Source organism: Zosterops lateralis (assembly GCF_965231275.1).
Source record: "Zosterops lateralis genome assembly, chromosome: 1".
Lineage (NCBI taxonomy): Eukaryota > Metazoa > Chordata > Aves > Passeriformes > Zosteropidae > Zosterops > Zosterops lateralis.
The window spans coordinates 32,284,014-32,311,388 of NC_139762.1; the positions used below are offsets into that span (position 1 = coordinate 32,284,014).

A 27,375-nucleotide genomic window follows, 5' to 3' on the forward strand; every position below is an offset into this window, starting at 1 on the left:
GTGCTAATACACACCTCTGCAAAAAGTTGCATCAAATCTGCTGTAGCAAAATAAGACACCTTTAAGAGATTTTTTAAGCTTTCAAAATATTTTCTTCAGTAATAGATAAAGTAGTCGTAAGTGACTGAAGAGGGGAATTTTTGCCTAAGGATTGTAAGTTTCAACTGCTTTCAGTATTTTCTTAAATAAATATAAATTGTTTATTTAGAAACACGAATCACTGCTTGTGATGTATTCCCCAGAAAGTAGAAGTATGAATTGTAGCACAATTGGAGCATGTTAAGTTTTGTTCTCAGTGCTAGCTGCCCTTAGTTAAAGTGTACAGCCTGTGTTCAACCAGAGCCAGCAATGTGCAAGTGAACTCCAGTGAGGGCTTGTGTGAGGTTAGATCTGAATGTAATCCTGGCAACTGTTATTTACAAGGACGGTGGGGCAGCAGGAAGAGGCTGCTGACGCTTGTGTGATCGTGAAATACGGGAGTTTTCTGGGAAGCGGTGAGTGTTTGGGACCTTGCTGAGCGGAGGAGGGAGATCAGTGTGTGCTCACAGGAAGGGTTTTTAGATTTCTGATTATCTGACTTTCTCACATTCAAATACTCCTCTGTCACCTCCTGGATATTTCCTCACAGATGTCACAATTAATTTTTTTTTTCTATTCTAATCAGTCTATTTAGTTTATTCTACTTAGAGCAAATAATCCTGAAACTTTTCTTTCCCAAAGCAGAACATTCTCTGTCTTTCTTTCTTTTTAGTTTTCCTAGTTGGAGTGCTATAACTCAGAGAATGTTTGCTGTGCTTATTAAATAATTGCTAAAGCTAAAAATCTTTTTGTTTTGAAACAGACAATACCTTTTCAAAGGTATTGTCTGTTTCCAAAAAAAAAAAAAAAAGAAAAACAAACAATAAAGCTATTTTTTTTGTTGTTCAACTTTGGCAGTTAATTCCTTTTGCAACTGGAGAAACTCACCAATGGAAAATATAGACAAAATTGATTAATATTTTTCTAAGTAGCTATGATGGATTGTTGGCTGACTGAAAAAAAAAAAGGTGTTTTAACTGATATTCTGTGTTCTGGTTTGAAATATCATAATTTTACAGTCCCATATAGAAAAAGAAATTTCCATGATGACTACTATTGATGTATTTTATGAAATAAGTTTTTTTAACCACTCAAATTAAGTTACCTTGAAAGATACTTAGATCTGTGAGGGCACATTTAGATCCACGTGTTTTCTGGCTGCTAACGCTTTTTTTAAAAAATATGGGCTAATTTTTGCATGCCCACACGTTAACAGTAGGCATGCACTTAGTAGTAGGAATTGCATTTTCTGGAGAAGATTTGATGACAACACGATAGTGTTTGTAAGAGAAGTGTTTTTCAAGCTGGTTTCTTGCTTTTTTGTTCTCATCCATGGTACATGTGATTATTTTATTCACAGATATCCATAATGAAACTTCAAATGAATGAGTGAAATCAGGGGGCTGGGAGGACTATTTGATATTTAAATGAAATATCTTGAAAGTCTGTCAGTCTTTTAGAAAACATAATATGAAACATTTTTGGGTTTTTCATATTAGTACAATTTTGCCTGGCTGTGCTAAATTAAAGAGATTTCTGTAATCACTTTGTTTTCCTGCTTTGATTCTTAGCTGTGGATAGTCACAAGAAGATTGTATTTTGGCATATATTTATTTTTTACTTGTGACAGTTAAGAGGACTTTGCTTTATTTATTTGAATAAGCTTAGCCTTTACATCTTAAACATTTCCACCTAAACATTTTTCTGCATGTTTCTTTCTACCTTTTGCTAGGCAGTCACAGAAAGGTCAGCAAAAAAATGTGTGACAGGAAAGAAATCTAGTCTCTTTTAATTAAATCTGTGCTTGGTTAACTCCCTTTCTGAAATATTTAACATTCGTACTAGTAATTTTCTCAGCTTAACCCAGTAGTAAAATAATAAAATGAATGATGTAATTGAAACAAGAAAAATTATCTAAAATTAAAGTACATTTATTTGAGCAGTAGTGGGAAGAGAAAAGATAAAAATGCATAAAGGATGGCAAGGTTTTCACAGCAAGGAAAGTGAGGCTCCATAAGTGACCACTGGTACCTTATGTCATTCTTCACATGCTTAAAGTTAAAAAGTTAGTGTGGGCCTCTTGTTGACTTGGGCTTTGGGGTTTTTTAAACTCAAATCTAATAAAAAGAGGCAAGAAGCTGGACATTCTAGAGAGTTATTGATGACAAGTACATGGAAGTTCAGCCTTCCTTGTGAGCAGAGATAGTCTGGGGATCCTGTCCCTGCAGCCCTTGCATGTCTATGGGTGTCATCTCTTGACTTCAGTAAGCTCCCTCTGAGTAAGTTATTGTTTAGTGAAGGCTTGGAAAGCTATTTCTAATACTTCTGATTCCAGAGTTCAGCTAGTAGTTGCAGAGACGTTAAGGGGCCACTCTGCTGGAATTCAGACAGGTCTAGTATCCTGTGCAAAGCAGGAAGACTGACTTATTTTGCCACCATCTCATGATCCCTTGATGCTGTCCCTGTCATTCCCACATTAATGGTGCAGGAGGTGTTTGCAGAACATCTGGCTTCACTGTGTCCTGGGTCCACTTTGTGTGTCTGTGGTCTGCAGCCAATTGCACGTGGCCTGTAGGGTTGTGCAGCCCAATGGCGGCACCACCACTGTGCTCTGTGCCATGGAGAAGGAAGGAGGGCTTAGCACTGTGTTAGAGGCCACTCTCTCCAGCTGGAGCTGCAAGAAGACCTGTTTAATACTGTGTTATCTACCTTTTGTCAGTTATTTTAAGGAATATAATCTTTTACCAAAGCATTGAAACGTTGAGAGAGGCATGGACTCTGGCTAATATCAAACTGCACCAAGGAATTCTTTTGTGCTTTCTGTACAAGGCTCTTTATAATGGTGAAATATGATGGAAAAGGGATTTTGCTCCCTTGCATAACTTTGTCTCAGTTGTCATGCTATTCAGTTATCACTAGGAGAGTTGCTCACTTGCAGGGTCAAGTAAAAAGGGACAATCTGAGGAGAAAGGAATTTTTCAGGGTAACAGACTGTGTTTGTGCAAGAGAGAGACAATATCGGGCAGATGGTGAAAAATACCAGGAAAAGAAAGACATAGCAGATAAAGTTTTAAGTACCTGACATAAGTGGAGGTGTCCAGATGAAATCTCTTTAAGTGGAATCACAGGCCAAGGCTCCAATCACTTCTCTCTTTTTAGTCATGAATTATTAGGTGTTGAATTTACATCTTGAGAATTATTCACTTAAGGCTGGTTAATAAGTGATGATTTTCAGATACCGTTTAAAGTACTGGAGCTGAAGAGATCTCACCTAACCCAGATGTACAAAGCCCATTGGGACCACACAGACACCCTTGTGTATCTTCCCCAGACCTTGGATGAAGAGATAGCAACACAGCTCTTGTTCTCAAATCCATGTCTGATCTCTCAGTGAGAAGTATAGAAGGAGCAGGTCATTGGCACAGGACATGCTGTCATGGGTCCTCTCAAATAGAACAATGCATTACTGAGAAAGCTGTGAAACTCTTGTCATCTTCTTCAGGCATAGGTGTGGTTAAGAAAATGTAGCAGGTCATAAAGGTGAGGACTGGGGTCATCAATCCTTAAGTAGGTCTTGAACACGAAGAGGAGAAAGCTGTCAATCATAAGTCTAAGAGTGTAGAATATGTGCAGAACACTGACATTGCCAGAACCTGATCCAGTGGCTGCATTTGATGCCAAAATACATGCCTGAGAATCTAACATTTTTAATTACCCTCCTTGCTGTTTCCAAAAGCGCATCTCATCTTAGTGCTTCATGTTTTACTTTCTCCCTGACTTTTGCACAAGAACCCACCTATCATTCCCTGTTCTTCTACATGGACCATGGACCACATCATGTCCATATTTCTAAAGCATCAGACTCAAAACAACATAATAGTACTGTAGAGATACTCCTCCCACTGTGCAGCAGATCTACATAATTGGCAACACTTAAGCCTGGCTGATGCCCTGATGATTTTTTTTTTTTTTAATTGTTTATATTGTTTATTGGATGGCTCCATCCTGGTTTTGATGTCAGTCTAGCATTATCTGTACATTTAAAAGTTAAGATTGGATTTGTTTTGGAAATCTATAATGTGCTATATATGAAATATAAGATTTTTCCCTATTAATCTGCAATCTTCTCTTTCCTGTTGTATTTTGCAGGAGCATCCGTCTCTTGGGCAGCTCTCTGAAAAATTGATTGACAATAACATCAATGTTATTTTTGCCGTTCAAGGAAGCCAGTTTCATTGGTATAAAGTAGGTTAGAAACTTGATTTCTTTTTTCAATTTTGCAGGCACAATATTTATACTTAAAACTGTGCATAAATTGTTGTCTTTTTCATAGGATCTGTTACCTCTCTTGCCTGGTACTGTTGCAAGACAAATAGAATCACAAGCAGCAAATCTCAATGATTTGGTGGTAGAAGCCTATCAGGTATGATGAGAGTGACAATGCTGTATGTAATATTTGTACATTTTTCATCTTTCATAGCCTGAGGTTGGAATTTCCAGGATCTTGTCTTCCATCCAAAGTCCACAAGGATACATTCCCTACTTTTCCTGATATCCAGGTGGATAGGTGATACTGTCTTATGATAGCTCTCATAGTCCCAGGCTGTCAGGGTCTCAAAGCCAAGAGCTACTGGTTTTTAATTTCTAGGGAAGCTTCTAAATATTCTGTTTGATTCTCTGCACCTGTTGCTATGTCACTTCAAAAGATGGTTTATTTATTTGAATTTTGGCACCTCAGATCTTTAGTTACAGACCAGACACCACTGTCTAGGCACCATATAAATTCAGAGCAAAAACCCAATGCAGTATCTGGAGAGTATTACAGCAGAATTTTTATAAAACAAATAAGAGATGGGAAGTTACAAGGAGGTAGTTTGAGAACAGTGGATATAGTGAAAAGCAGTATCTACACTGTATAAAGCAGAGTAATGACTTGGGGGTTTGAGGCATGGAAGTTTTGAAGAAGTGAAGAAGAGTTTTGATAGGGATTTGGAAGAGAACAATGGAAATGGCTTTATGAACTCTTGCTTGGAGTTATCAATTCAATAGTAATAGCTTAGGAAAGAGAAAGTAATAGTATGGGAAATAGCATAAGGTCATTTTCCACCCGTGATTGACACAGAATAGCAGTTTGAAAGTGAAATGGGCATGTTGTTAGTAAAGGAAAGAGGATATAAACAGCTTTGAAAATGAAGCCCAGAAATAGGTATTTGAGGTACAACAGCATAAGGAACTCATAGAGCAGCATCTAAATGAATGTGATGGGTTGCATGGTTGAATGCTGTTAAGTTATGCAGTTACACACAAACATTCTGTTTCAGAAAGGTGAAAACTCAGCCACAAAAGTATATGCTAGATATGCACTGGTATCACTTTTTTTTTTTAACTAATTGGATTTGGGAGGCTGAAATTATCTGTTTTACTTGCTTAACGACAGAATCAAGCAATTTACTTACAGCAAATTTGCTATAATGAAGAGCCAGCCCCCATGTCTGTTCCTAGTCTATATAGTGCTTTTACACGCATTTTTCTCCCTGCCACATTGGAGACACTGGGAAAAAGGCAAACACTTTCAAAAGCAGAGGAGTTTAGGGGTAGTCAAATTGCAGAGAAATTCTCACTACTATTTTACTCCCTCTTAGGAAGTCAAGAGATCTCATTTTGAATATGGAAGTTTGCAGGGAGTTTCTTGCATAAAATTTTGAAAATTGTAGTCCTTTTGTATGACAGCTTTACACTGTCCATCCTAAATTGAAACACAGTTCTTACCCAGTGCAGGGCAAACATTCAAGGAGAGGAAATGAAATTTTATGAAACAATTATTTAGTTCAATGCAAGATTCAATGGGACTTTCCTGGTCCAGCCACCCCCAGTTTGCTTTTGCTTTATTTTCATTTTTTAGACACTATTTTTCTTCACATCCTAACCTTCATTGGGTTTCACAATTTGAGATTTTTATCATAGTTTTAGGGACTTTTTAATATATAAACATGTGGTGAACAGGTATTGAATGTGTTGCATTCTAGAAAGAAAAAATTACTTAGCTAAGAAAATACATTTTGTGTTGATATTCAATGACAGTGGGCCTCTTGTACTCTTGTTCCAGGCAGGGAAACCTTAGGCTTAGCTATGGAAAACCCTGGCTGAAAATCCCTGGCTAAAAAGCCAAAGATGAGTCACTAATTTCAAAAAGTTACTAAGATAAACATGTGTTAACATTCATATAATTGCATTTCCATTTGTAGCAGTAAAAAATATCCCACTAAACTCATTTTTTAATAGTAATATGGCAGGAATTTTAAAAATCCCTCTGTGCAAGTTTTGGCTCGTAAGTTTGTACAGTGATTTAATAAAATTTTAAATGGTCAAGGAGCAGTGTTTCTTCCTTGAAGGAAGCAGAATTTTAGGTCATGTAGTAAATACAAGTTACAAAGTAGTTGCTTTTTCATTATTTTTTATTGCAAAATGCCCTAATGGGATCGACCAATTGCTGGCTTATAAAGTCCTAGCTGACCCAAAAAAATCAGTAAGAATAATCTCAGTAGCCTTTAGGTCACCTTAAGGTTTGTTCAGAGAAAACTTTTTTAATACAGATGCAAAATATCACAAGTTTTTAAAGTATCAAGTCAATTAGGAAACTTTTTTGCTGGATAACAGTGGTTGTGTGTTTGTTTCCTGTTGTATTTTAGGTGTGTGGCTAAAAGGCAGTGTAGACTTAAACAATGAGCAGTTTTTGTTGTGCATAGTTGTTGGAATAGATTTTTGAATTGTGAAAAATGCAGTCTCAAAACCATGTTAGCAAAGCTGAAAACATTTTTATCTGGAGAACCTAATCCTCTTTATCAGAATTACCAGTTCACTGGTTGTGTATATTTGGAATGTAATTGGGCCTCTACATGGGAAACAATGCTTTAATTCATTCCTTTATTCACACAGACAAGCTTTCTTCATTTTTAGTTAGACATAGGAGCCATACTTGGTGTTAGTCACTAATGTACATTATATTTTGAGATGCAATGCAATTAAAACTTGTTTTCTGGTTACAGAAACTAATTTCTGAAGTGAAAATTCAAGTGGACAACCAGATTCAAGGTCTTTATTTCAATATCACTGCAATCTGTCCTGATGGAAGTAAAAGAACTGGCATGGAAGGATGTAAAAATGTGGGATATAATAAAGAAGTATGTTGATAGTTCTCATTCTTCAAGGAACTGGAATACTTATTTTTCTGTTTGGTTGGGTTTCAATGGTGTGAAATCTTCTAGGGATTTACTTAAACTGAAAATGGATTTATGTGATTAATGATCACAGACTCTCTATTATTCTCTGGGTTTATTTTTGCCGAATCTTATTTTAATTCTCACTAATCCTGTGGAACTAAGGCTCAAAGCTTTTCCTGAAAGCTAACGTCCATTAAAACTTTCCTTCTTTGTCCTCCACTGGGCACAACCACCACATCCATTGTAATGAAATCTGTATGTAAAGAGGTTGAAAGATAATCACCCATTGGAAAAAAATCACTGGAATTTGTGTTCCTTGTGTCTGTACTAGATGTCATCTTTCTCTCTTCTTGCTTTAGTAGTCTTCCTGCACAATCAGTGTTGTTATTGTTAATAAAAAATCAGTTTATTTTATAAATCAAATTAATAAAATAATTTATTCCTATTTGAATTGGTGCCACCTACTTAATGAAACAGAGCATCATGCACCATGACAATGCAGGGGAAGATATCTGGCTGATGTAAAGAACATGGTTTTCTTCCCAGAAAAACTCCTCTGTGCCTTGATATATTTATTTAATTGCTTGGACTGCTGGAGTAATTCTTTTCGCTTGCCAGGAAGAGGTCTGTGTTTCTAGAGAGCAGGGTCAAGGAGTTCTTTCCTGCTTGACATCTACATGTGTCTCAGCTAGTGTGAGAAATAGCTTGTGTCTATGTGTAGAAATAGCAAAACGAATTAAATGTGTGAATTGTAATGTAAATTTGAATTTATTTTATAGTCTTTTAAATTTTTTCTGCATGCTGTTGACTGTAGCTTCTACAGTTTACAGGAGATTTGCTGGTTTTATTCTTAACTCATCTTTTCTTCACTGTTGCTCCCTGGGCATGTCATAAGAAACAGGACTGGAATTTGTTCTGTTTAATGAAAAGAAAAATATTTATATCTATTTCTTTTTAATAAAAAGCCAAGCCAGTGGATTGTAACAGATTGCAGTCCTAAACCTCTACGGCTGTTGAAAATGAGCCATCCTTAAGAGATTAATTTATTTTAACCGTAAATCCTTCTTTCAGTATTTGTTTACAGAAAAAATGCTTTTCCTTAATTCTCACATTCCTTTCATTGTCTAATCCTTCTTCCTTCCTTTTCTTACTAAAACACAAAGTGGATTAAATTCTGGAAGAATCCTGTGGCCTCTTCAGGGTGCAAAACTAACTTTGGCTATTAGCAAGTGTCATGGTGTTGTAATTATTTAGTCACCATAGGTTTAATCTATCTGCTGCTGTGTTCAGAATCAAATTTCACAACTCATATGCACGACATGATTTTCCCTTCCCTCCCATTTCCCTGCCATTCTTCCAGTACTGTTTTGTACATGAAGATGATGTTTTCTGGCAGGGCTCTGAAACAAAAGCACATTCCCTAGCTGCAGCCTGTCCTCCCCGCGTGATACGCACCTGCTGTATGAATCAATTTCTCTATAGCCACACTTTTCACCCTGCAACCCAAGGGAAGAAACCTCAATGCATGGAGAGTGTGGGCTACTGAGGGGTTATGTGTGTAGTGGCACATTTGAAAAATGAGAAGAAGAAAAGCAAAGGGTGAAACAAAGCCTGTGTGCCCCCTCAATAAGACATTAAGTGCATGTTTCTGCACAGCATTCTTCTCCTGTTGTCCGTGTAGGCAGGCGCAGCCCCACTCGCCACAAAGCCACCATTGTCCCCAGGGGCTGGGTTGTTCTCGTGTGGGGGCACAGCGGGAGGGAGAGACAGTGATGAGAGATGAATGGCCTTAGTATTTGTGGCTAGTTTCTACCTCATATGTAATCAGTTTCTTGGGGTTTCTCCTTTTTTATTTGGAAATCTTTATTTTTGGTAATAAAATTAAAGGTACTTGCTCCTCTTGCATTCCTTTCTCACTTTTTCCTCCTGGTTACATTTTTTCTTCGTGAGGAGATGAGAAAGAGTTGTTTTACATCAGGAAGCTGAAAAAATTCAAAACCTTAGAGAGAATACCCTGTCAGAAGGGTACTGGTCAAAAAAACCTAAAGCCAAAAAAAAAATCTGAAATACAGGATTGATATCTAGTGTGTCACATATGTCAGAGCAGTCAAAAACTTTTAGGGGTGACTGATGGAAACTCTGGCAATCACCTAACAACAAAATGATCCTTAGTCCTCTGCCAGGACTACAAAAAGCCGTGAGAGCTGCTGCTGTAGTGGGCACTGCTGGGATGAAGACCCAGAGGATGGTGGTGATGGCCATGACATGGCCTGGAGCTAGGCACTGGGTCCACAGAATTGGGAAAAGTAACTGCTAACGTGTGAGCCATTTCTGTATTTTAGTAGGCATAGCCCGGGCCATCCAGAAACCTGTGTGGTTTCTATGTGCATGACCAGTTCTGCAGCAGGACATTAATTATAGACTATTTTTATGAAGAGTATCTTTGCTTCTGTTTGTGTATTGTTTTGCTCAATCTAGTCCCAGTTCTTACCTGAGTATTCCTGTGATATAACAGAATATACACATTCAATAGTATCAGGAGGATGGTGATGATATTTCTATTTCCATTTAATTTGTATTAAACTTATCTTTTGCAACTATGTTTTCTTAACTTGAAAAGTTGACTTCTGTCAACCTTCTATTGTATTTGTATTTGTGTATGTGATGCTGTATTTGTGATGCCTATCAAATATATTACAATATATATATATTACAAATATGTTACAAATATATCATATTTGACAAGTGACCACTGTGTATTTTGCTCTTATCAGCTAGTACACATTCATAAACAATATAACATTCTGCTTTATTTATGTGGTGAAAAATTTAAGCAAATGTAAGCAAGAAAATAATAGTAATAATGATAAATAACATTAATAATGGTAAATAATGTTAATAATGGTAAATAATGTTAATAATGTTATTTCTTCTTAGGTACTTTTCAATGTATCAGTTACAATGAAAGGATGTCATACAACTGGAGGAAGAAAATATGCCATACTTAAGCCTATTGGTTTCAATGAAACTGCCATTGTCAATGTGCAGCAAAGCTGTGCCTGCCAGTATGGAGACAGCACAGGGCACAAAAGAGTGTGGGCTGAGGAAACTTCTCCTGACAGCGAAGAGTCCCAGTGTGGTGACAGTAACTGTAGCTCTAACAGAGACACACTTCCCTCAGGGAAGTGCAGGCAACATCAGGACCAACCCATCTGCAGTGGTCAAGGAAATTGCATAGATGGAAAATGTTTCTGCTACAAAAACAAGCTAGGCAAGGTGTATGGCAAGTACTGTGAAATGGATGATTTTTCCTGCCCATATCACCAGGGAACCTTATGTTCTGGTAAGTTGCAGCATGTCTGCAATATGTCTGTATTTTCTTGGTTTGTTTTGTTTTCTGAGGCTACTGTAAATGATGCAGCTGAAAATAATGATATAAGGCTGTCAAGGTCAAGAGTTGTTTGTGCAGAATTAGTGTGGGAGATGTTCTGAACATCCTGTTTGGAATTCACACTCCTGGGCTCTGTTCACCACAGACATACACACTGTCTTCTAAATTTCACCACTATTTTCTAGGAGTTACACTGATATTTTTCCTAAGTTTAGCTATTTTAATATTTAAATCTCAAAATTCTTAATAAGTAGTAATACTGATTTCTCAAACAAAAAATAACATTATTCCAGAAAACTAGTTGATACACTTCAGTCTGATGGGATTATGAGGTACTGAGAGATTAGGAAGGGATCATAGCTTCTAGGTGAGGTTCTGATTTTCTACCACCCTAAATCAGTCCTGTGAGAGATACAATGGCACTTGATTTCAAATACTAGTAATAAACATGAACACTGTAGACAATGCCTCCTTCCAAAAGGAAACACTAAGTGAAACAGAGTTGTTAGAAATTATTATTCTTTTTGTAGTACACTGTATGTTGGGGAAGAGGAAATAAAAAGAAAAAAATTAAAAGGAAAAAAAACAGGGAAAAGGAAATGGAAAATTAAAAGGAAGGAAAGAATCTGGCCTGTGCACATGAACTTTATACTCCTTCTTCCACTGAATATTGCTGTTTATTTGAATGGAATGTTTTCTTGCTAAAGAGAAGTTTGTTTAGTTTGCCTGAAGACTATTTTCCTGGTCATTGTGTAATTCCTAATCTCCATTGTTTTGATCCAATATAAAAGAGAAAAATTTTAGTAAAATATTTTAGGGTCACATCACAGTAGCAACTTTTGCTCAATTTAACAGTGAACAGCAGCCTTCAGTATTGATCATGCCAGTAACTTCAGCCCAAGTTGTTAACACTAAAAAACTAATTAGAAACTCCAGGTCTGAATTTGCTCTGTTTAAGATAAAGCACAAGCAATGCAAATGTATCCATCTAAAAATTATTTTCTATGTTTTCATGGAAGCATATGACTCCAGACTCTCTGTGTTGTAGGTAATGGTGAATGTGAAGGTGGTAAATGCAAATGCTTTGCTGGCTGGGAAGGTGATCGTTGCGAGTGCTCATCACAATCAGCAAAGCACTGCCTGAATTCAAAGGGCCAAATTTGCAGTGGAAGAGGAAAATGTGTATGTGGAAAGTGTGAATGCACAGATCCAAGAAGCTTTGGCCGCTTCTGTGAATATTGCCCTACTTGTAACAAAGCCTGTGAAGAAAACTGGTATGTTTCTTATGCTAGACTTGACTTTTTCACTCCCTAGTGTTGAACATGAAGAATGAAACATGAAGAAATTTTTTTGCTTGGCTAGATGCTATATTTCTTAGCTATTTAGATTGTAGGAAATTGGTACAATTCATACTTGATACTTCTCTGTGTAATTGGAATCACACTGGCAATTAAGAGAATTGCGTGTCAGCATCTATTTTAACCATTCTTCATGTGAGATCTCCTGGGTAGGAAATAAAACCATGAATTTATATTTTTAAAAATAAAAAATAGATCCTACTTTTGAATGGCATCAAGTCCAGTAATATTCTCCACATTTGTTTTTGCACACTCCTTGTGCTTCTTAGCTGAAAGAAAGAAGTGTGGAACTAGAGCAGCACTTGTGCCTTGTCACTGCCATTGATCAGCAGAGCAGAGCCGATCTTACCTAGAGAACAACCTTCTTCATTGCTCAGTTTTAAAACACTTAGGCTTTGCATGCTAGTGTTAAAGCATGGCATTTTTCCTTACTCGTGTAAAGGAAGGGATAGTGTGGAGGTTGAAATGCATAAGCCCAGGAGGAGAGAAGCTAGTCCAGGCTCTCAGTGGTGCTCTGTGTGGTCCTGACATAGAGAGCAACTGCAGCCCTTTCCTGGGGCATGGCTCTTCTGCACCCTCTCGTCACATGTGTAATGTTCTGCATCTCAATGTGGTGCAGAGGGTGAAAGATCAGCCTTTCATTGGAAAGGTCATTGTGCTCAAAACACAATCATTGTTTGTTTGCATTTATTTAAATTATAGCTCATCTGGTGAAAATGCTGGAGAGCTTGGCCACATCTGGAAAGGTTGCTGCTAAGATTTCACTAGATAAAATGCAGTTAATCTTTCTGGCTTACACTTGTTCAAAGTCACTGTGAAATGTGTGCCTTTAATGAATTTGGAAGATGGTGTATCTTCATTAAAAATCCAATTAGGGCTTTTTTAGAGTTCTCTTGTGACATCTGTCTCTTTCAGGGCTATACAGTGAAGACTGAGAGCGTTGCCTCCCACTTGTAGCTCTCTCTCTCTTAACAACCCAACAGTGCAGACTTACTTGGCTTTGCCTTAACATAGCATCCAAAAATTATTGACAAAGCTGTTTCCTCTATCTACCTCTACCCTTTAGTTCCAGCATGGATCCAAATGAGATCGATAGGTAAGGAAAGACTAGAAAGGAACCGGAGGCTGAAAGCTGGAGAAAGCTGGAGCTCAGCTACACCCTGTGACGAACTCACATCACAAAAAGCAGAGCAGGAATTGGATGAACGTGGCTCAAAGCCAAAGACATGTTTTAGTTTGCAACTTCTAACTAGTTGGTTCTGAGAAGCATCAGAGGGATAAAATGCTGAGAGAGGTATCACATTTCAGAAGAAAATAAATATATGTCGCAATGTTTTTACTAACAGGAAAGCATTATGTGCAAGCAATACGTCAGCCTGTTGATACAATCTCTTAAAGGAGAGTGCAGTGAAAGACATAGGTTTTTAATGATACATTTTATTTTATAGGAACTGTGTTCAGTGCTATCATTCTAACAATGCATCTCACGTAATACTTGACCAGTGCACAAGCTCATGCGCTTACCTACTGCATTATATTGACAATACTTCAGGTAAGTGGCATTTTCTAGGTAATTCTAGTAAGAGGTTAAAATCTAATGCAGTTAGTAATTGAATTTGCCAGTGTTAGAATGTCTTTCAGAAGTATATCACATTGTTACAATAACAAAGAAAGAAAGCACGAAAAAGAGAAAAATCATTCAGAGCTTATGGGAAAGTCAAAGATAAATAATAACAGGAAATAAGATTGTCAAGCATTGCTAAGTTCAGTTTTCCCAGCTCCTCAAGGAGTCATGTCTAATAGTGATGGATCCTGCCTGAGCAATGCTTAAAGAAATATTTATAAAAATTTGTTATGGCATCTGTATGTTTTATTACTTTGAACATGCTTATTTTATTTGACATTACCAGAAACAAAAAGGAAAGAAGTGGAATGCTTACCTTGAGTTCAGTAATGTTTAAAAGTTCCTTTCAAATATAAAAAACTGCAGTTATGAGGGCTTTGGAAGAATAAAATCTTTTTTAATAAAATCTCATAAAGTTTAATCACTCCATGCAACAATAAAGATGCAGTTAAATGGTTATCTTTTGTCACTTAACATTTATATAAATCTTTTTATACTACAGTTCATAAATAAGGAAACTAATTGTGCATACTTTTTCATAATTTTAGTATTAAGGAAAGCTTACTGTGTTAGTCTACCAGTGTGGAGAGCACTGGACAAGGATTCAATAAAACACATTTTCTTTCAAATTTTATCAGTAATCTTCACTGTTGTCTTGTGAAGATTAAATTATCTCTTCCCCAAACATCTCTAATATTTCATCCTCTCTACTTCAGCTATAATCTCATTTGTCTACAGAGAATTTACAGTGGGCAATACAATGAAGCCTGAGTCTTAGTTCTGTAGATTAAAGGTATAACAGTTTCACTATTTTTCTACAATGGATCTTGATCTGAATTGCCTTTCTTGATACGCCCAACTTTAAAAGCTTGCATATGGCAACTTTTCCTCTTAATTTCCCTTAATTTATTTTCCCATAATTTTTATCGGGTTTGTATTACATTTATGCAACATTGCTAAGCACTGGTGGATATGCCTGTGTTAGAGGGATGTGCCTGTTCCATACATTAGGCTTTACCCCTGTCTTTTCCTTTCATTGCAGATTGTTTCTCTGGACGAAACTACTTTAGAGTCTTTTCCATAATCGTTATAGTTACCTTTCTGATCGGGTTGCTTGTTGTCCTTATCATCAGGCAGATAATTCTGCAGGGGAGTAGTAATAAAGTTAAATCTTCATCTGATTACAGAGTATCTACAACAAAGAAGGTAATTGATTTCAGAGCCATCATCTTCAGTAATCTTTTTCTTGCATATAAAAGTTAGCTAATTGCTGATAAAAATTGTATCTTCTCCTTCAAGGATAAGATGTTTTTGCCTACAGTTTGTACCAGAACAGTAACATACAGACGAGACAAACCAGAAGAAATAAGTATCGACATCAGCAAGTTGCGATTAAACGAAACATTCAAGTGTGAATTCTGAAGACTGCAAATGCTCGACTTTTAAAAAATTACCTTTTGTACTCTGTGGGAATATTGACTGTTGCCATATGTTTTTTTGTTGTGCATTTTGTTGAATACTGTAACAAAGTGACATGTAAACATATTCACATTATGTGATTATGTTTGGAACTATAGCTGCTGTATTTTTTAAAATTTTTTGAAAGAGAAATGTGCGTTACTACTGTTCAGAAACATTAGTGTTGATGTAGCACTTTAGCATATTTTAATTTATTTAGTTATGGCCTAGAATGTAGATACAAACTGGTCTGACGAAGCACTGATCTCACTCTATAGGTAGCTAGTACTGATGTGCTCTGTGGGAATGGACAAAAGCTGTGACTGAAGTATTAACTTTGCTGTATATTATAGCAAGAGATGAAACTATTAAAATGCTCTTAAAGAGAGTAAATGGTACCTTTATAGTTCTCTCAGTTGACAGATTCCACTGATTTGTCTGCTTATGCCTCTTATCTATTCCTCATAAAAAAGATGGGATTAAATGAGTCTTTAGTTCCTGGTATGGGTGTATGCTGTGTGTGTATACGCACACATATGCATGCACACACAGGTAAATTATATATATATAGGGTTTTTTGTATGGACAATGTCACTTAAGGATAATTTATATCTGATAAAGAGAAAATTTTAGCTTTTTTACTTGTTTAACTATAACCCACCCACCCCACCCCCCTTTATATAAAATTTAAGGTGTTTGGAAACTGAGTGGTGACAGAAAATGAGAGTTGTTCTATCCAACAGCATAGACTGATAATCAGTGCCAGCAGTGATTATCAGACTATGCCTTTAGAGTCAGCAGCATCAATTCCATTGCAAATAGATAAATTACACCAGAGTTGTGTTTGGTTTGCTAGCTACATGTCAGTGTTTTGCCAAATAAGGACTTGGATCTTTTTGTGTGATGTCAGGCATAAGTCTGATTTTACATGTGCTCTTTTTCTCTGTTTAAATTAGTTGATGAGATTAGGTTTTCTAAGTTTTCTTGTAACCACTTCAGTTTTTTGTGACTGTGCACTGAGAAATGTGTTCAGTGCGAGATGGAGAAAGAACCTGCAATTTAGAAGAAAGTGAGGAAAATAGGAGTCTTTTTTTCAAGAGAACACATTATTGACTTTAAAAATATGGCTCAGATTCTGCCTTTAGAAATCAGGCAAAACTCTTCCAAACATGGTGGGACCAATGTATGCTTATCTGAGAGCAGAATGTGAGCTATGAAGTCAAGCAGAAGCATCTTCCTTTTTGTCCCTGAAACCAGCTAGAGTGGTAGAAGACGTGTTAGTGTTATATGCTCATTGGAAGCATCAGTCTGATTTACTAACTCTATGCTGCTGAAACCCTATGAAAATCTGATCAACCCGTAATGCACTAAAACCTTGATGGCAAAAAGAAAAATCATCTCAGAAGACAGTGTATCATTCTAACAATATTTATTACAATACTAAATATTGTCACTATTTGTCATAGATAAGAGTTACAGAAACAAAGCAGGACTTCCTTATGTGCAGTCTTTAGAAATTACTTGTATTTCCTATTCTGTGTTTCTTCTGTAAATTCCCACTGAAACCTGAGGATTATGAGGATTGAAAAGAAGGCAGGATGTAGAAAAATGATGAGTGTTTTATGAGTGTTAAGTTTCTTGGTTAATGGATCAAGGAGGATTGAGAAATATAATATAGACAGTGGGCCTTTCATTAGTCATAAAAGCTCTAGACCTTATGGATTGTTTTTTAAAAAACATGTAAATTAGAATATTAAATGTTTTTAAAGCAGTCTCCAAAGTAGGTCCTGAGCTTTCTACTGCACAGGTAAAAGTGTCTCATTTAACAGAAAGAGTGTTTCTTTACACTAACCCTGACTTTAGTGATAGTTTAATTGTAGAACCTTAATTATAGATTGATTCTGTAATCTATCAAGTACACCTTAATTTATCATTTTCTTTTAAAATGTAGACTGTTATTCTCCTGTGTAAATCAAAAGATTCCAAACAATTGGTTTTGGTGGGATAAAGATAAAAGATTGATAAAGGTTGACCTGCTGTTACCCTTGTCACAATTCATTGCTATTTGTGAGTATGAAACAATCTCTGGTTGTCTATTTCACTTAAACAAAAAAAATATGCTTAGTGGAGTATATCTAAGTATATAAAAAAGAGGCTAATTACGTTCTTTAAACAGTGTGATAAACCCTTAAAAAAAAAAAAAAAAGATTCCTCATAATGTATTTTCCCTCCATAATGGCCTTTAAAGCATGTACTAAAGCATTTACTGAACTGATAACTATCTTTTTTCAGTAGAAATTACTTTTCACTGTCAGAGGGAGTTCAGTTTTGTGGGTAGGGGATAATGGAACTGAGTTCTTGGTGGAAGAAAGACTTCAGCTGTAATACCCATCTTCCAGACACATCACACTGCTACTGCTTTTCTTCTGTAGCACTTGGCATTGGAGTGCTGCCTGTGAAGGGGCACGGCCAGTATTTCCTTATCAGACACCTGCCTGAATGTTTAAAATGCTCTGGTCAAATAGAGCAGGCTCACAGGACAAATTGCACTGTAAGCTGCTTGCTGTCCTGAGATTAAAAAATATATAAAAATAAATTTAAAAAAGAAAAAAAGAAAGGAAAAAAAAGAAAGAAAGAAAAAAAGCTTTTTTTTTTTTTTGCATCTCCCTCATGGTTTTGCTGTATTGTGGAAGAGGCTGGTGAAAGAGAATAAGCTGCTGCTAATGTGACAGGTCAAGGCTTTTAGAAGGCCCATGGGGAGCTTATACAGAGCAGGATTCTTGGGAGGAGGCTTTGTTTCTAGGGATGGAATCTATCCATGAGAAACTCTGGCTTTGCTTGGTACTTGTTTCCCTCTGCCTTTGACCATGTTTTTCAGAAGAGCTGCTGCAGGAGATGAATAGCTCAACAAAAGCCTCACTATTTAGGGAGCTGTGTTCCCTCAGCACATGACCTTAAATGAGAAAGCAGCCTTTAATTCACAAGGAATTTCTTCAGTGATTGCAGGACTGTGCTTCCTATAGTGTTTAATATGGGAGATATTAAAGACGAATTAGTTCATATTAGTTTTCAATGTATTGTGCGTCAAAGATGCTCATAAAAATAGGGGAAAAAAAAACTAACCTCAGAATGGAACATTCCAAAGTTCTCAAATAACCCTTCTTACACTGAGGTTCTTCAAAAAAAATTACAAAGAAGTCAAATAATCCTACTGCATGCTTATATCCAAAAATATACCAGCAGATACTGCTGTGTCTCATCATTGGTTGGGGGATTGTTTTTAGATTTGATGGAGCATGTGCATGACTTTTCACATCATATTTGTTGTTGTTAAAATCCATGTGTATAGTTTTCAAATTCTAGCCCCCTTTTTTAGCTTTCGACTCGTTAACTTGCCTGACACTTCAGAAATTGCATGTTTAGGTAATTAAAAAGTATGTATTTCACTTGAGATTTTTTTGAGTACTATAAAATGAAGAAATGCTATGAAATAGTTATTTCCAAACATCATGAATACACTAATAAGATTGCTGCAGACGTGTGTGGGAAAATAGCTGTTTCATCCAGAAAACGTGCACATGGTATGCAAGGAATTTTCATTGTGCCCAGCTGAAATTCCTTTACATTTGCAAGGATGTTAAAAATTAACCTTAAAAAGGAAGGATGTTCATATGGGCATAGTTTACATTTTAGCTATTAGTTACAATTGTATTTATTTTTTCCTCTCTATGATGTCATGAAAACCTGCTATGTAAAGCATTCGTCTGACTGCAGTGGAAAAATATTATTTTCCCAGTCTGATCATATATAATACTTATTTCCTGCTTAGTGTGCATGTTTTGCAAACCATGGGAGTAAATGTGTGAAACAGCTTCAAGCAAACCTCCATCCTAAAATAGACATAGGGTCTGGTGATGCCCAGGGCAGACACATGCCAGGGCACGGCTGCCTGTGTGGAAACTTTAAGAGGGACAGTGCTGGGGCTTCCCACAGCATCCCTGCAGAAATGCTGCTCTGAGATCTCACTTTGCCTTTTGTCAGGGCAGGAAACCTCTTCAAGCTAGGTTGGCTTGGCAGCACTGGTGTCCTAGGTTTGCATCGCAGGCACTTGGCCCCACACTGGGACTGCATGATGTGCAGTCTGAGCCCTAATGCTGCAAGCTTTTCGCATCTTTACTCATCAAAAATGCCTGCACACAACCCAGCAAGGGACAGCCTGCAAACCTGGGTGCTGCAGACCTCCATTAAATCTCTTGGGGAGCGTTTGGGCACCTGGCCATTGCTTTCCCACCAGGCAGCCTTAAGGAATGTAAGCAGTAGCTAGCTGTGAAGGGCACTTCTCACAGAGGCACTTGTGCTGAGTCAGTGCCGGGTGACTCCTACTCTGCCCCAGCTGACTGTGAGTGATGCATGGTGACAATGTCCTGGCTACCATTTTGCATCAGAGGGGAAAGCAGAAATGAAGCAATACTTAACAAAAACACTAATTTTTAATTCTGATCTTGAGACTGCTCTGATACACAGGTATCTGTTGGCTCTTACAGAGAATTGAAATTCATGGAGGGGGTGGGGGGGAAAGGTTAAAGTTAATCAGTGGGGATGCATCTTTATAGCAAGGCGCATCAGTGAGGTTTCACTGAGAGCAAGCCAGCTCAGAATGGTTGGCCCGTCTGGAGAAGGGGCAAGGGGGGAAAGAAAAAACCTAAAATTTCTAGATTCTTAAGCTTTAGAAATGCCGTTCTGAATTTCCTTTTCTGAACCTGCTTTAAAAAAAGGGTACCTATTAAAAAAAAGAAAATATCTGTTATTTGTTAAAATAATGACTTCTGTCCAAATTCTATCATTTCATCCTGATGCCTATGTTGTATTTGGGCTATTTCAGTTATATTTTGAAGGGAGATGTTGAAAAATGAAAGTCTTTTGCAGAGGCATTAGTGTTGGATGAATTCACTGTGCCGACATCTTCACTCTTACCTACTACTTCTTCAAAATAATGCTTAAAATGTCTTACTTAGGGATTGTGTGACAGCTATTAATAATACTACAGTTTTAAACTTTCTATTTAACATATACTACCTTTTGTAAAAAAGAAACATAGAGAGATAAATAATGTGTCTCTAGATTTTATGAATAGAGAATTTAGTTAGGGAAGAGGTTTTAAATTTGATAACTTCTTACTGCTCATTTTAAAAGATACTTTTAAATCACTACTTCACTACTTTTGTTCATCTGGAAATATAATGAATGTTTTATTATTTAAAATAGTATACTTTTATAGCTGTTTTATTAATTTCAGTTGACTACTAACTTCTATTGTAATATTTATTAATGAGTTACACTGTAGCATATTGAGATGTTTATTTTTTTATCAGAGCTGTAACAACTATGACATAGCATTATTTTAATGCAACATCATTGTACTTGCTCTCTAAAAAATAAAATCAATATTTAATCCATATGGAATTTTTCATATTTTTAATATTATATATATATATCTGTGACTAGGAAAAGATATTCACCTCCTTTTAAGAGTATAAAGCACATTTACTGATGTGCACTAATAGCAGCAAAGGGAAGAATATTATTGTGGTTGTTTTAAGATTGAACAATACTGTGTCCAGAGAGATAAAATACAAAGAATATCTTGTTTATGGGATGTAGCCAGATGGGTAGATGCACATTCGGGATGGACTTTGAGAGGACAGGAACAAACAAAACACTATTTATCAGTTTGGAGGTGCAGCTGGTTTACCTTGCCCAAGCCATCTGAAACCTGAATGCACCAGGAGGTGCTAGTACTTTGTAGAAGATAAGAAGATACCTCCTGTGTAAATACAGTCTCTAGATTGATAAGTGGTTGTGATAGCCTCCCTTCTCCCTTCCTCTGTCAGGTGGCAGAGGAGCTGGATTTCTGGGAATGGGTAAATCTCTGCAGATGCCTCATCAATGCCACTCACTGCACACTTGGGTCACTTCACGAGTACTGGTGAAAACATGTCACTGGTGAGGGAGGTAACACATTCTGTCCTTGTGCAGAATCAGTCACAGCACTGGTTTTGCACAGTGGCACAAAATTGCTCTTGAAAAGGACTTCAGATATGCCCTATATAAGGACATTTAAAATTTGCCTTGATGCTTCAGTAAGAGACATCTGTGGCACTAAAGCACCTGCCAGACATCCCTGGTAAAACTACCCATCCATGCTGCTAACATGATCCAGTTTTTGCTTTTGCTTTAGGAGTGAGAGGGCTAGAATCAAATGACAACCAATATGTTCTCAATCATCATGTAACTTAGTGTACAGGACTTAATGATAAAAGAAGAAACACTAAGAAAAAGTCAAAACTGGAAGGAAAAAAAAGTAAATATCACAGGGAAAATCTGTAAATCTTTTTTGCTTCTTTTATCAAAGCAAGGAACATAATCTTAATATATGCACCGTGAGACTATGTCTGAGAATTTTCCTTCCACAAGTGCCATAATCAACCTTCACTGACACCCAGAGCAAGCAGAAGCAACTAGTCCTATGAACAGAAATACACATGTTCCTCCAAAGCTCTTTATTGAGAAAAAATTAATGTTATCATTACTCACAGTAAACATAAACCTAGACCTGAATTTCAGAGGTAGAATTCAAGTGTATAACTTGAGCCAGAGCTACAGGCCTCCATTTTGCCATTTGGCAGTACTTGTGCAGCTGAGGTTTTGTTTACACTTAAGTCTCCCATAGCCAGTGATCCTGGCACCACACGGTGTTGCATATCCTGTATGTTGTGAAATTATGGTAAGTGCTCTGTATAAAATCTTTCTCTCTTCTTTCCTATGTTCTGTAATTCAGTAACTAATTCATGCCTGTTTACCTTTAAATATCCAGGTAATGACATGGGTTTTGATACTGGCATTGTATTTAGCCAATTTTTACCCATATATACACAGTTGTCAGCCAGGATAGAACAGGACCAAAATGTGTCTCTAATGTAACACAACTGCTGTTTTGTTGCAGATGCCATTGCCAAGGAAAAGGCTTGCTGCCCAGACTCTCCAAAGAGAAAAAAAACCTAAATTACAGCCTCTAAAGCCAGAGCAGGAAAGACATCCTGATTTCAGCCACTTTTTTGACACCAATCATGTAGGTGTATGCAATTACAGAATTTCTCTTCCTGCATGATTCCTTTTGTGATAACTGCAGAATTTGATCCAATATTCAGAGAGAATGGCATTAGGGAGAGTTGGTTTGAGTGAGTATCTGAATATGTCTAATTACAACCAGAAGATGATGATTAGAATTAAGAATAAAAGCTTTGTTAACAGACTAGTTAACAATTTTGACTAGTAAGGAGTTAATCTGACAAGTAGTTTTCTTTTGCTTTCAGGTCTGCAACAAAGACAAGAACCTTGGAAATGCATTCCTGCTACCCTGGGTTTAAAACCAAGCACTTTAATGTATACTTTTATTACTTTTTATATAAAGTAAATAAAAATCTAGTTTTACAGCAACTCAAGTGATCTGAAGCTGTGATTTGAACACAGGTGCTGTCAGTTCTTCTGGCTTCTCATCTTCTGCTTGGGAGTCTTTGAGATGTCCAAGTTGTGTTGGGTTTCATATAAAGAAGACATAGGTTGCCAGTCTGATTTATTAGTACTCAAGCGGCCCCAAAATTATCATCTGGTTCCTCATTCCAGGGAAACTGTGGTGGGTGGCAGAAAGCAGTGTTTTCCTTACGTTTTGCAAACCATTCTATCTCCTCAGCACAGAGCATACATAGCATGGTCTCTGATTATTTTCTTGGCCTTGAACTGCACGATTCATGAAGGACAGTTACTGTTTAATAAAGATTATGTGTATGCAAGCAGATAAAACTAAATTATTAACCAGAGAAGCATAATAATGCCAAGTTATGTTGCATATGCTTATTGAAATCAGTACATGTGCTGTGTTTCTTTCAGCTCTGCAGCTTGCCAAGTCCCCCTTTTTGGGGCTCTAAGCCTCATCCTAAGCCTCTTGTTTGCCTGAGCAATCTGGAGAGCCCAGGACCTGTCTCTGAGTGGTGTTCCTCTGCTCTCAGAACTGGTTACAGGAGAAGCCTCTCTCACAAACTCCCTTCTGACTTTTTGGGCTTTGACCATAACCTTACCACAGGCATTCTGAAAGCATCACTGAGGCTGTAGGATGTGTGGCCTGCTGAAGAGACTGGAGACATGGCAGTGGAGGGGTTTTTTCACAGGTTTTTTTAGACACAATTTGCTTTACTCTGCTCTAGACAAAGCAGGAATTTCAAAGACTTATACAACTGAATCATGGTGTTCTCTAGATTGTCCTTGTCTTCAGGGATGTTTATGGTTGGCTTCTTTCCTTGAATCATTTTACAGCTGCACCTAGACTCCTGTGGGGAGGGGAAAAAACAAAAAAAAAACCAAAAAAACCCAAAAACAAACAAACAAACAAACAAACAAACAAAACAAAAAAACTACAAAAAAAAAAAAAAACAAACACCACTTCCTGCCCTTCTCAGCTTCTTTTCTCTTCTTCTTGTGCATCTCTCTATATCTAAATTGACCTCTACCTGTGTCTTTGAAAATTGCAGGCACAGGATCAGAGGGCTTCATCAGGAAACAGCTGATAAGGAAAGCTTTTACCCCAGAGACACATTTCTCCTCTAATGTCCCCATTCTGATGACGATCTTTTTCATTTATAAATATTTCTTTCTGTATAACTTTGTATGTGTGTTTATGTGTGTGTCTGTCTGTCTGCATATTCCATCTTAATTAACTTTTCCTCAGCATCAAGAAGTCCATCTCTGATTGCTAAGTAGCCTGTCAGTCTATATGCTTCAAATGGGATTCCTCCCCTAATTTCTTATGCATAGCAGGATCTTCCTTTTAAAATTCCTGTTTCTGTTAATGGTTAGGCTGCTATCACATTGAAACTGTGACTTGAAGTGTTCCCTGGTGTCCTTATTTATTCTTTGTGCTTTTATCCTTTTTGGCTACTGCCCAGCATACTAAACCTAAAACATATAAGACAGACACAGCACCTTACTCAGGGATTTTGATCCACAAATAGGTCCCAATCACAATGTCAAAAATAATAAATGAATGTTTCCTTAGCCAGTTTTTATCTCATGCCTTTGAAAGCAGAAGTTTTTTCTTCATGCCTTTGATTTTTTTAAAAAGAAAGAATCATTTGGCCCAAAGAAAGAAAAGATAATGTGTCAGATCATTTTGCAAATCCAAAAAATGTCATTCCTGGAAGGAAGATTTATTATTGTGTGACAGACTGAAAGTGTTTCATGCTGTCTAAAATGAAAACCAAGTAGATTAATTTCCAGACCTAAAACTAAACAAACTCTGGTTTCAACAATTTTGTCCAAGGTTCACTTCTGTGAAATTGCTGAGCCCTTGTGGTTCAGCTGAAGACTGTTAGAAGTGAACATGCTGAGCATCTTTAAATATCAAATCCGTAAGATCTTCTTTGATATCAGATATATATCAATTTAGGAATGTTAATGTAATATGTAATATTCCTTCTTTTTTAAAAAACACAACCTTTTAGAGAACTTGTTTGGTAATCCAAAACATAAGAAGCTTTATTTATTGTCTTAGCTGATGTTCTCTCCTGAGAGAGAGAGCATCACAAAGAATTTCTGTTAGCAAATATGTGTAGGAGTATTCCTACATTTTCTATTTTTCTCCTTTTTATCCACAAAAAAAAAAAAAAAAAAAAAAAAAAAAAAAAAAAAAAAAAAGTACTTTGGATTTAAACTATCTGAAAATAATGCAATGCAAAATTTCCTGTAATGTCCTGTACTAACCAAGAATTTTGCTTGTCTCCTGGCTTTTTGTCAAGTGTGTTATTGTACTCAATTACATTTTCTCCCTTCTTTTCCTTTTTTTTTTATGTCAAGAAGGAAAATTTAACAAATGTCTGTCAGCATCACTCGAAATGTCACAAAGGAAAGTGTATTACCAAGTCTAATTGCTATTATTTAAGTGATTTGATATATTTGGTGCCCTAATTCCTATGGAATTCAAGGGATTTTACCTTGCCAAATTTTATTGCCTAACTTGGTCAGTGCTTGGTTCCTGCTTCTTCCTTAGGTCAATGCAAGTGCTTGCCAGCAATGTCTGCAATTGTCCTTTGAACTAGTGAAATAAGGGAATTGCTATTCTTCAGCAAGCTTTGGCAAAGAGGACAGTATTGTGATTTTTATGTGATTACAACACCTGGGCTCATTGAAGTTTTATTGGATATAAAATGTATAGTCAATTTATACAAATCTGCCCTGAAGTCAGCAGTATAACATACTCGAAATTTTGCTAATCCTAAGGGTTATGACGTGAGAGACTTTCTTGAAGAACTTCATTTTTTCAAGTATTTTTGAGATCCCCCTTGGAATGATATTTTTAGATACTTTATTTCCTCCTGATGCCTCCCTAGAGATCATTAAAATAGGATTTAATTTACCATATTCACAAGGAATATGGTACAAGAATGGATGCTATGCCCTCCTTACCTTAGCAATATGGAAGCAGCAAGTGCTCTCACAGCACCAGAACCATGTTCCAACAAGAGTCCTTACTTTTTGTATCAGTACCCCATGAGAAGAGACAGTTTTATTTCAAACTTGGAGTGCATCTAGCATGGTGCATCTGTCTCCAGCAGTGGAGACAAGCTGCCATGGGAAGTATAAGAACATTCCAACTGTATATTACTTCCATGAGGTCCTCTAGCCTCAAGTCATTTTTCAGCATGGGGAATTTCCTACATCTAATTACTTTGGTAAATCAGTAACCTTGATTTTCAAAGGTATGTGCCATTTAGTTTACTTTAAAAAAAAATTGAAAAGGAAAAAGGTCAGCCACCAAGTCTGGAACTGCTGCATGAAGAATAGCTTCCCTGGTTTAGAATAGAGCACTTGGAATGCAGGAGCTATGGGCAACCAAGCAAACAGAATGGACATTAAACCCCAGCCACTCTTTTCTTGAAAACTTGTTGTGTGTCCCCAGGTCACCTTTCTCAGACTCTGAAGTCCAAGCATACAGAGTCATTTATACCAATGCCTGTCCTTATCCTTCATCATCTTTGCAGCACTTTTCAGATCCTCTCCTATCACTGACATTCTCCTTTCCTTCATTAAGGATGAAGGAGTAGAGCTGTTTTCAGAATTCAGAATGTACACAACACACATGTTTTACTAGGGACATACTGATGTTTCTTCTTCCTTTTTATTATATAGTGCTTTTAAACTTTTTTATTACTTCATTTGACACAGAATTTTCATGTCTTTCTCCTTAACAGAGGTCTTATACTGAATTATAGCATACTTTCCTGTTTAGCTATGAAACTATTGAGTGAAGGAAAGATGATTCCTCACAGCTTTCTTGCATAAAAGTGCTAGTTCAGTTCCCTTTTGACTCAAGAAGAATCTCTGTCTCAGTCTTTTTCTCCCTCTCTCTCTTTTTCTCTCTCCTTCATAGCTTCTTTTTTTTTCTGTGCATGTCATCATTTCTGGTGAAGCAGAAATCTCTGCCAGATACCCCCACACAAGGTATTACAGCTCTGCCTTTCTACTTCTGTCTTCAGTTCTGCACAGGCTATAGTAAAGGCTTCACAGTGAGTTCCCATCAAAGTCCAGGTCTCCAGCTTTTTTTCCAGCATGAAAATTTTCCTCTAGAATTCCCTACCTTCTCCCTTCTGTATGTGATTGATGGTTACCTAAATACTACCCACTGCAACCCACTGCCTCTGAGATTAACCAGCTTTGCACTTAATAGGCAAATTATATGTTTGCCTATATGTCTGAACCTTGTGCTATATAAGGACATTTTACTCCTCTCTTCCTGCTGAACATCCTAATTCCAGAAGGGCATTTGCAATAAGAGAGGGCACATACAAACCTATTACTGGAGTTGTTTCCTTTCACCTGCCAATATGACATTCCTGGTTATCTCATCTGCCAGCCTAGGTGTCAATAGAAGTAAACAGGTTTTTTTAAGACAAAATATTCAACAACTGCAGTGTGTCCTCAATGATAGTCTCCATTAGCCCACTTCCCTCTGGGCCAGCTATCTGACTCTGATATCCATACACACATATGCTGGCTTTCCCAGAGAGGCAATACTTACATCTTTCCTGCAGGAAAGATGCTTCTAATGTTCTTTCTTCTTTTTGGACAGCTACAACATCAGTTCCCAAATAAGTCTCTGTTGCCAGCTGCTCCTTTTCCATTAACCTCCCATAGTGC

General features: G+C 37.0%; 1 protein-coding gene across 2 annotated transcripts in view; it reads left to right on the top strand.

Annotated features, from left to right (window-relative positions):
- ITGB8 (integrin subunit beta 8) overlaps positions 1-22,581 on the top strand; it is a gene marked incomplete at its 5' end in the record, with an annotated part of 48,689 nt that extends 26,108 nt beyond the window's left edge. Inside the window, 9 exons of one of the 2 annotated variants that reach the window (XM_083868166.1) lie at positions 4,228-4,323; positions 4,412-4,501; positions 7,125-7,259; positions 10,236-10,641; positions 11,738-11,963; positions 13,496-13,599; positions 14,714-14,877; positions 22,133-22,258; positions 22,503-22,581. In XM_083868166.1, coding sequence (XP_083724292.1) covers positions 4,228-4,323; positions 4,412-4,501; positions 7,125-7,259; positions 10,236-10,641; positions 11,738-11,963; positions 13,496-13,599; positions 14,714-14,877; positions 22,133-22,258; positions 22,503-22,556 — 1,401 coding nt within the window. In that variant the 3' untranslated portion in view covers positions 22,557-22,581. Of the gene's footprint in view, positions 1-4,227; positions 4,324-4,411; positions 4,502-7,124; positions 7,260-10,235; positions 10,642-11,737; positions 11,964-13,495; positions 13,600-14,713; positions 14,878-14,970; positions 15,796-22,132; positions 22,259-22,502 lie in introns of those variants that run through there. The other variant, XM_083868167.1, reaches the window with a different exon arrangement.
- Positions 22,582-27,375: the final 4,794 nt, after the last annotated feature.